We start from the raw sequence: 10,376 nt of genomic DNA, 5'->3' as shown, positions 1-10,376 counted from the left end.
AATTGTCCCCCCTTCAGTGGTGCTAAAGGATACAAGCTGTCGGAAGTTTTGATTTCTCAAAAATCTTTGAAGTGGACCATTATCTTTGGCATCCTCGTTAAAATCCCCCAGAATGATACTGTTCTGATCATTTGTTTTTAAGAAGTCAAGAACTTTCTGAAAACTCTGAAGGAATGCTGCCATTTTTGCTATGCATGGGCGATATACAGATAACAACAAAATATTTTCTTTACATAACCTCACAGCTATTCCTTCAATATTCATCTGAGACAGGGGAAAAATTTCATAAGAATCTTCACTATCTTTCAAATACAGAGCAACACCTCCACCTTTTGACATGTGTAAACTCTCATATAAGACAGTATTTTCCTCGTATGCTTCCTTTCTAGGGAGATGATGAAACTGAAACCCTTGAAGAGCAAAATTCTCTGTGTTCTCCCCAGATCTTAACCATGTCTCTGTTAAGCATATAACATCAGCCTGATTGAACCTGGCATCATTTTGTAGATCTCCAAAATGGGTACCTAAGCTCTGTATGTTATGCAGAACTATTTTCTTTCCACACGAATTTAAAGTTTGTGAAATGTCACCAAAAGTAACTTTTGCCATTTCATTTAAAGCTGTCTTCACTTCTGGATCAGCATAAACATTTTTCTGTAATCTAGCTGGATCTTCTGTATCAATAAATAGACCAGCCTTTGATGTAACCCTTGATAATGCAACATATGCTTGGCCCGGGGCAAATGCTCTATCTAAATTTACTACTACTTTGTCTGTTGTCATCCCTTGCACCTTATGAGCCGTGCATGCCCAAGATAACCGAATTGGAAATTGGTGACGTACCACTGTAGTTATCTTATCTTTTATCTCTTCTTGCACTCTTTCTATGAACACTAAGTTCCCATCCTTAGTTTTTTTGACCTGACTTCTTTCCAACTTCCATATTATCAAAAACAACTCCTACAGCTCTAACAATTCTATTATTGTTGTCTTCAAAAACAAACTGACAGATATACCCCATTACTCCATTCACAAGTCCATCTTCTACATTACAATTTCTTGTGAGCATCACTCTTGCTCTGATAGACAAGATCACGCTGCTTGGAAGTCCATCATTTCTTGATTTTGTAATAGGTCTGTTTTTCAGGATCAATTTACCAGATGTTTTGTCCTTCTTATAATCTTGAGCATTGATTTCTAATAAATCTTCACAAGATCTCTTTAACATTGTGAGATTGAATGTGTTTACCTCTTCATTGGTAGAAAACACATGAAGAACATCTTCTGGTCCTTCCCTGATGCAGTCTTCTAACATAGTAGTTTGCTCCTGTGTCAATGGTTGATCTCTCTCTCTTACACGAAGGGAATTCAGAACCTCAGCAAAAGACAAATCATCTCTTTGTCTCATAATCCCTTTTAACTCAATAACCTTAAATAAGTCAAGCCAATAGTCCAGAGGATATTTCATATTTTCTTTGTAAAGCCTTTCATCTTTTCGCTGCTTAACTGGAGGAAGCTGATAAAAATCTCCAACAGCAATAACACAGACTCCACCAAATGGTTCTCTGCATTTCTTAATCTGTACTAATCTTTCATGTATGTAGTACAGTAGTTTTTTGTACACCATTGATATTTCGTCAATGATAAGAATCTGCAGATCTCCTATTTTCACTCTCAATTCACTGAGACTTTGTTCTCCAAGTGGTTCATAAGGCAATGGAAGATACTTTGTTAATGAAAACAAGTGGTGTAGTGTATTTCCACCAATGTTGAAAGCTGCCGTTCCTGTGAATGCTGCGAGAAGCACTGATATCCTTTCCGTGTCAGACATAATTCTTGAAAGCAAACGCGATGCTTCATAATGAATAGCTTTAATGAGATGACTTTTACCAGTCCCTGCACCTCCAGTTACAAAAAAATGTAAGGGTTCACATTTCTCCCCTGTAATCTTTGCTAAACACCAATCACGCACCATGTAAAATATTTCCCTCTGTGTTTCATTCAAATTCTGAAGAACAGGTATCATTTCTTCTCTAGAAATCACGTTTTGTTGAACATGATACATGACATCTGCATTATGTTTGTCACTCTCAATATCTGGTATAATATCTACACTATCCTGTGGTACTGTGTTGTCTTTTCTGAGTGCTACACCTTCCCTTCTGAGAACCTCTGTTTCTGGACATATGCGTGACCATGCATCTTCTGGTTCACCATTTATTTCATATGCTTCCTGGGCATTGTCAATTACATCTTCATTTTTTGCATACTTTGAATGATTCAAATCTACAACTGACTTCACCGATTGTTTACGTTTCCTGCCAGAAATTTTCACGTAACCAGTTTCATAAAAATCTTCATATAAATTAAACCCTGGTGGCTTCAACTGTGCCTCTGTCCAGTGAGGGAGAAAAAGTTGCAGAAGAGATTGATAATATTTTTTCTGACATTTTTTCCACATTGAACCTAGGATATCTTACAACAGCATATTGTGTTCTTGTTCTTCGTTGCACGTAACCCTTCCCATTCTGTAATTCAAACACATTTTGATTTTCCTTTTTGGGAACTTGAGATTTAGCCAGCACTCTGAATTCAGAACAGAAATCTGCAAGGCACATTTCATGGAAAATCGTCTTATTTGGTCGGTTCATATAACGTTCTATAATGTTGGTCATCCAAACTTCATCCTCGTCATCATCTTCCTCATCAGTCATCTCTACATCCTTTGAAGATTTCTTCTTCAACAATGACAGAGGCTTACTTAAGCGCACTGGGTTATCGCCAACGGGCACAAAAACAACTTTCCTAGAACATTCCTTCATCTTTAAGTTACACACTCTGTACACAGCTTCCTGAGCACTTACTTCTCTGTGATGCAAGTAAGCTGAACCAATTTTCTTCATTGTCTGTCTGGCATCATAATTTCCTTCTTCAGCCTCCAATTTTGTTTGTTTAAGTAACATGCCCATTTCCCTTTCTGACTTTGATATATAGGAAACAATATAAACAATACAACTGAATGGATCCAATACAAACTGTATGTCCATATTAGCATCCCAGGATTTTAACAGGCAACTGTTATATTGGTTGGTCCACACTTCATTTGGGCAGCGTTCAAGAATTATTGATCTTTTTGATGATAACATGTTATGGGCTTCTTCATACAGTTCCTGAGTTAGTGACAGTTCATCAAATAACTTCTCTGTTGTTAGGATTCCTTCATCTTCATTCTGTATTTTATCCCAAACACTAACTAATATGTCCTTCGCATATGCCTTGTTTACTTTTGTTTCAGAATCTATTCTACAGTCATCTGAGTTATCTTCCTCTTGGACACTTGTTATGAAAGTCTTTTGAGATGGAGGCCTAGGGAAATTAAACCTACATTCTGTACCCTTCTTTTTACAAGATTTTGAATGTTTCTTACTGTGTTGTTGTACTTCTAAGACGCTTTTTCTCAATTCTGCGTCATCACTTTCTGATGGTACAGCACATGTCACATATCTGTCAATGAAGTTGCATACAGCTTCCTCTCCATCTGAATCAATATTCGGTGCATTTTCAACCCAATATAAACAATGCATGTGGGGGGATCCCCTCTGCTGAAACTCTACCCTTTGAAAAAAGTCTACTACCTTTCCTATTGGTTCAGCTGGGGAAAGTATGACTTCCTTGTGAAATATTTGAAATCTATGTTCAAACATTCTAGCTACTGTAACCGGATTTGACCTTAAAACATCATTCTTTTCTGACCATTCCATTTGATCTGGGTTTCTGTCATTGTTTTGTTGTCGTAATATGACTTTAACAGCATCATTCCATCTATATTCTGCTGCAGAAAACGAACAAAACCAAGTTGGAATTCCTAACTGTCGCAGCATTGCAAAAAGGTCCTTTTGAGTAGTTGCCCAATACGCAGGTGTTCCTCTTATTGGTTGCATAAATCTTATAGCATCATCATTCCTCAGCAGACTAGAAAGAGTAACTGGATCTTGCAACATGTTCAATGTTACTGGTTTCCCACTAGTACATTTTGATAGAGATTTTCTGAATGAAATTTGTGTTTTTTCAATCACTTGATTCAATTCAGACATGTACTGGCTAAAGAAAATGTAATTGCTATCCTTTGCAAACCTGTTGTCTGCGTTCATTAACCTATTGTTGAAATACCTAGACAGTGTTAATTTTTCTGACCTTTCTTCATTCCAGGAAAAACAACCACTTGGGAAATGACAAGGAAAAGCCTTTGCTTCATTGCCAGGTTCCTGTAACATTCGAACTGGGTTCTTTCCTTCGCCTGGTGCAATGTTGTACACATCATCAAAATAATGGTCTAAAACTTCCTGTGCAACATCAATTGGTTGTAGACATGTGTCAAATGCTACCATTTCCTCTGCAACTTCTACATTATCTTTTGTATTAACTACATCATCTTGCATTTCTTCATGACTCTTTAGACCTTCTTCCAAAGTTGATTCAATTTTCACATCCTTGTACCAATGATTGTTCTCTTTAAGATATGATAAGGCTGACATGACATTGTTTGTATTAACAAACTGATATTCAAAGTACCCTTTGTAACTCAATTTCCTTTTTAACTTAACACGCAACAACAAGTTTTCATCCTGATGCATTGGTAAACTGGCAGCCTTTCTCATATCTGATGGCACACATATAACAGGTCCATGTATATTTTTCTGCTCACCATGAGGAAGAGCCATAACTTTCATGAATGGTACGTGAATTGCAATCAAATGCTGTTCTAAACTGTTCAATTTTGTCAATTCAGGTGGAATATCCTCGAGAATCATACTGTTGACTGCTGCTTCAGCTGGTGCTTTGCCACTCATTATTTTCCTGTGACAAGTGTAACAAATCCATAATGATGATTTGGTACATGATTCCGGGCAAGACTCAGAACATTCATGCAAATACTTGTCTAACAAACAAATGTCAGAAATACACTTTGCTGATTCACTTTTTTGATACATCTGATATTCACAAGCTAGAACTTGTTTGCTAAACAAAAGTCTATGGCAACAAGTGCAAGCATAACTTGGACCCTCCATAGCTTTTCTCTTAAACGATCTAATAACTTCCCCTTCCTTTTCTAAGTTCAATTTCTTCAGCTTCCTGTTTTGTGTAACTTCCTCCTTTTTTTTATTCCTTACTTCCTCTGATAGCTGGTACTTAGTTCTACTACGTTCCTTCATGTTGGACTTAACTTCAGTATCAGTTTGATATCTCCTTGCTGCTCTTTGTTGCACATCTGCTTTAAAAGTTTCATTTGTACTATATCTATGAACATTAGCAGCTTTGTTTTTCATTCTGTAAGTTTCATCTTCTTTGTATTTTTTCAATACCCTCTCTTTCACAATAGCCTTATGTTCCAAGTCTGTCCTATACTTGTCATTACTTCTCCTCTTCACCCTTTCCTGATGTTCAAAGTCTGTCCTGTATTTCTCAGTACTTGCTTTCTTTAATTTTTCTCGATGTTCCAAGTCAGTCCTGTACTTCTTAGTACTTGCTTTTTTCACATTTCTCTGATGCTCCAAGTTTGTCTTGTATTTCTCAGTGCTTGCTTTTTTCACGTTTCTCTGATGCTCCAAGTTTGTCTTGTATTTCTCAGTACTTGCTTTTTTCACGTTTCTCCGATGCTCCATGTCTGTCTTATACTTTTCAGTGCTTGTTTTCTTTACCATTTCCTGATGCTCATAATCTGTCCTGTACTTTTCTTTGCTCTTTTCTTTCATCTGTTCTCTGTGCTGAGCATCCATCTTATATTTTTTAACACTCTTCTCCTTTTTTTCCTTTCTATGATTCAAGTCTGTCGAGTACTTCACTTTACTTCTCTTCCTACTTGTTGATTGAACTTCTTTCCTGTGCTCTAAGTCTAATGCATATTTCTGAACACCTTGTTTGATCAGTTTAGACCGATAAGCTATGTTATTGTGATATCGTTCTTTGTTCTTCAGCTGTGCTTTCATCTTAAACTCTGCATCACAGTACATGCTCTTTTTTTGTTCTAACAATTTGGAGCGAAACACTTCATTTTCCCTGTACTTTTTCCTATATGCGTTCTTACGACTTTCCTTAAAGTCTAATGCCACTTTCGATTCTGAAGTTCTTCGTTTTGTTTTCATTCGTAATCGATTACTTTTCCGTAGTGTATACTCTCTCTTACAAGACCATTTTTGAATGACAGATTCCTTTTCAGTCATCCTTGCTGACACATTTAAAACAACATCATAATGGTTCTGATGTCTGTGATATAAATAAATAGCTCCCTCCTGTTCAAGTAATTCATGGAAAGGCCTTTCCCTGCTGAACTGAAGCCATTTCATATCTGAATAGGTGAAAATGTCTGCACTCAACATATCTGACATGGCAGAAATCTCCAATTCAGTGGCCCAAGTACCTTCTTTTGTCATTTTACTGGAAAGTAAGTATTGCCTTAATGATCCCTCTGATCTCATATACTGCTGAAATTTTGTTTCATGTTGCAGCAAATGTTGACAAACAGCTTCACGAACATGTTGGTGATGGTTTTCAGAGTTTGTGAGACTGAATGATATCGCTCTGAAAAAGCAATTTCCATCCTGTTCAATTTCTTTACATTGGCTCGGTTTATCAATATCTTTTACGAACACCGACTCTTGTTCCCATTCAGGAATAGAATATGGCAATCCCAACTGTTTGCATAATTCCCTTTGTTTCTGTATAGACAATGGGATAAAATCATGTTTTTTTACTTCTTCCCCAATGATAATTACTTCATTTGGCTCTATCATATCTGATTGATCTGATATTATGCCACCTTGTTTTGAACCATCAAATGCTCCTGAATAACTCCGAGTTTCTTTGACCTCTGACTGACTTGAAAAATTAACACCTTGGTTTGAACATTTAATTGCTTCATCATAGACTTCTGCAACAACAAAATGCTTTATTGAACATAATACTCCAGTTAATTCACATTCTACAGTCCTTGAAAACCCCATAGAAACAGCCAATAACCTAAGATGCAAATATACATCATGAACATTCTTTAAAATTAGTCTTGTACTCTTCCCCCTGACACTAAGATATCCTCGGGAGCATCTGGCATGTGAATCAAAAATAAAAAAGCCATCATTTGTTTTCCCTATTAAAAGGGTATTTCCCCCAAAACACGCAAAACATCCATTTGTCTCAGTAAGTGCCATTTGCAAAGCTTCAAAAAGGGGATAAGCATTGAAATCTCCATAACATGGTTCTTCCTCTGATAAGCTGATTAAACTAGGGACCAGAACTTTCACTGTGAAGTCAAATGTTTCGTTAAAGCATTCAAAAAAATGAGGTAACTCTTCCACTAACAAAAACCTACTAGTAATTGAGGAACAATGCTGCAGGTATGTGTATAATTCATCTCCAGTCACCAAAATTTTGTTCATATCATTTGTTTGCCAAATAGCTGCACTCTTCAGAACATTGTAAGCTAAACCTGCTAAACAATTTGCTACACATTGTGTTCCTGCATTATCGCCAAACAATGGATCAGCTTGATGAAAAGAACCCTGAATCGAGACTGAATTCAAAGTCCCAGCTTTCCAGTGTGAATTTCCCTCATCATCACTATTCTGCATACTAATACTTTCTTTTTGATAATTTTCCTCATTCAAATCTTTAATATTCTGACTATAATCATATCCTTCCTCACTCATACTTCTGTCAGTCTCTTCTACATTTCTCTCTTTCACATTATCTACACAATCAATTTCAATTCTTAACTTTGTCACATTTTCTTTAATCTCCCTACTGTATTTACATTCCATCATATTTTCTACAGTATCAGATTTTTCATTCAATATTCCATTTGTGTTACTTTGAGATTCTTTTTTAATGTCCTTCAGGTCTTCCTCATCTTTTTGTATCCTACTGGTCTCCTCCTCCCTGGAGGTATCCAGCTGCGTCTGACCTGCTGGACCAGACATATGCACTATGCCCAATCCAGGTGCCCTCGGTGGAGCACAAACCCACGCTGGGGAGTCAGGGGACGGTGCCTTGTCCTCGTTGCGGACAAACAGACGACTTCCCCGAGGAGATGGCAACCTCGGGGCATTTAGGTGCATTTTCTCACAAAGAGAGGCCTGCACCCTGGCCAAGGGTTTTCCCTCAACAGGAGGCAACCCTATAGAGCCTTGCCCCGGAAAGTTACCGGGAGGAGCTGAGTCAGCTCCATCCGCTGTCCCGCAAGGAACAGCAGATTCTTGAAACGTTGAAGCTGAGACTTCACTTGGCAGAACTTTTGCAGCCTTTTGCCTCTTTTCTCTCTTCCTTAACTTATCAGCTAGTAATCGCTGTCTTGCAGAAATTTTCTTTCTCTTTGCCATCTAAAAAAATTACAATGATCAATTGATGCATCATATATACCCCTATACCCCCTTTTCCATTTTATTTTCCTTTTTAAATCATAAGTTATGCTTTTCTCTATTGTAATAATTTTATTTTGATATGGTTCATCAAACCATTGCTTTTCTTGACCAGATTTCCTCCCATACATCTATCTGTTAAAATTCTGATAACCTAATGTAGCCCCACCCTATCCTCAGGTGCGAATTGGGATTTGAATCATCTTGAATCTACACTTCCTGAAGATAATTCCATGTCAAAAAGACAATCCATGCATTTGCTGATCTTGACTAGAAGATTGTTAAAATTTTTTCCCCATATATTCCTATGCTAAACTTTTCATCCCCATTGTTGCCCAACTTTACCCCTAGGGTCATAATTTTGACAAATTCTAAACAACACTATGTTATGCAGATCCTGAGAAAATGTCTATTGCTTCTTTTTTTTTAAAAAAAAACTACATTCCTATGTAAAACTCTGCATATTGGGGCCCCACCCTATCCAAAGAGTTGTGATTTGATCAAACTTGAAACTACACCATCCAAGTTCTTCCAATTCGACATGACTCTTTCTTTGCTGTTTTTGCAGCAAAGATTTATTATATTGAGATTTTTTTTTCATATGTTTCTATGTAGAACTTTGTTAGCTCATTGTGAAGCCGCACTACCCCTGGGGTCATGATTTGAACAAACTTGAATCTACATCTCCTGAAAATGCCTTCATATCAATATGACATATCATGCTTTTGCTGTTCTTTTAAATTAGTACAAATTTTTGACCTATGTCTTCTTGTGTAAAACTTTGCCTATTGTGGCCCCACCCTAGCCATGATTTGTTCTTGAGAAGTTTTAAAAGATTTCTCCAAGATATTACTACATAAAAAAATCTTATCCCCATTGTGGCCCCACCCCCTTAATTTCAGAGGTCATGATTTGAATAAAATTGAATCTACACTATGTAATGAACGTTTCATACAAATTTCAACTTTTCTAGCCCAATGGTTTTTAAGAAGATTTTTATATTCTTATTATGCCACCAAATTTTCACTAATTCTTAATCATTTCCCTTTCAAAGACAGTATGGCCCTTTATTTAAACAAATATGAATCATCTTTATTCAAGGATGCTTTGTGGCATATTTGGTTAAAATTGCCCTAGTGGTTTTTGCAAAGATGTCGAAAATGTGAACAGTTTACAGAGAAACGGATACCGGAAACAAGAGGACCATGGGCCACAATGCTCACCTGAGTAACATTGGCCCTGTTTTTCTTCACCAGATTTCCCCCTTGTAATACGAATTGTGGCCCCACCCTATCCCCGGGGGGTCATGAATTGTACAATTTAAAATCTACACTACCCCTTGATGCTTCCTTGTAAGTTTCACCTTTTCTGATGCATTGGTTCTTGAGAAGAAGCTTTTTCCTATATATTTCAATGTAAGACTTTGACTATTACCAAAGATATGTGTGTAAAAATTTTAAAATTCAGAAAATTATAAAAGTCCTGTGAAACAGGAAGTCAGAAATATAGGACCCGAAAATCACTTACAACTTATATTTAGGACCCCACATACCAAAAATCAAAGATTAGGAAAAACAAGCAAATTCAAACAATTGTGGTCCCCCAACTTCGGTGTCTTAGTGGAGGGAATGCCATGATTTATGGCATACTGTGTCAAATATGTACGCCCTATCATACGTCACGCATAAGTAATCACCAAATTTAAATTTTTTGAAAAAGGTGAAACATGGTCATGGTAAAAATTACAGCATGCTTGGAAACATCTTGTTACAGGTGATGCACATATCAAATATGAAAGTCCTATCTCTTCTCTGTCAAAAGTTATAAGAAAAATTAACATTTTTGAAATGTAGGTCAAACTTCAAGGTCAAGGTCACAGGGTAAAAAATCATTGTGTATTTAGAAAGGCCTTGTCACAGGTACTGCACATGTGCAATATGAAACCCCTAACTTTTCTCCCTCAAA

At 36.9% G+C, this 10,376-nt stretch overlaps 1 protein-coding gene across 1 annotated transcript; it reads right to left on the bottom strand.

The window, feature by feature from the left end:
- Positions 1–907: 907 nt before the first annotated feature.
- Positions 908–8,372, bottom strand: LOC133193183 (uncharacterized). The gene is made up of 2 exons (XM_061329152.1): positions 2,449–8,372; positions 908–2,318 (listed from the first exon to the last, which is right to left on the bottom strand). The coding sequence occupies exons 1-2, from the start codon at positions 8,370–8,372 to the stop codon at positions 908–910; spliced, it is 7,335 nt and encodes a 2,444-aa protein (XP_061185136.1).
- Between the last annotated feature and the right edge of the window lie 2,004 nt (positions 8,373–10,376).

This window comes from Saccostrea echinata, unplaced genomic scaffold, assembly GCF_033153115.1.
Source record: "Saccostrea echinata isolate AGI-Se365-2 ecotype Australia unplaced genomic scaffold, CSIRO_AGI_Sech_v1 ptg000027l, whole genome shotgun sequence".
Taxonomy (NCBI): Eukaryota; Metazoa; Mollusca; class Bivalvia; order Ostreida; family Ostreidae; genus Saccostrea; species Saccostrea echinata.
Note: the sequence above shows the minus strand (reverse complement) of the source record. Positions and strands in the feature narration are given on the sequence as shown.

Coding starts and splice junctions, on each gene's coding strand:
- LOC133193183 (XM_061329152.1), bottom strand. CDS start 8,372: ATGGCAAAGAGAAAGAAAATTTCTGCAAGACAGCGATTACTAGCTGAT. Junction 2,319..2,448: donor AGGTTCAATGTGGAAAAAAT/GTCAGAAAAAAT, acceptor AATTTCTGGCAG/GAAACGTAAACAATCGGTGA.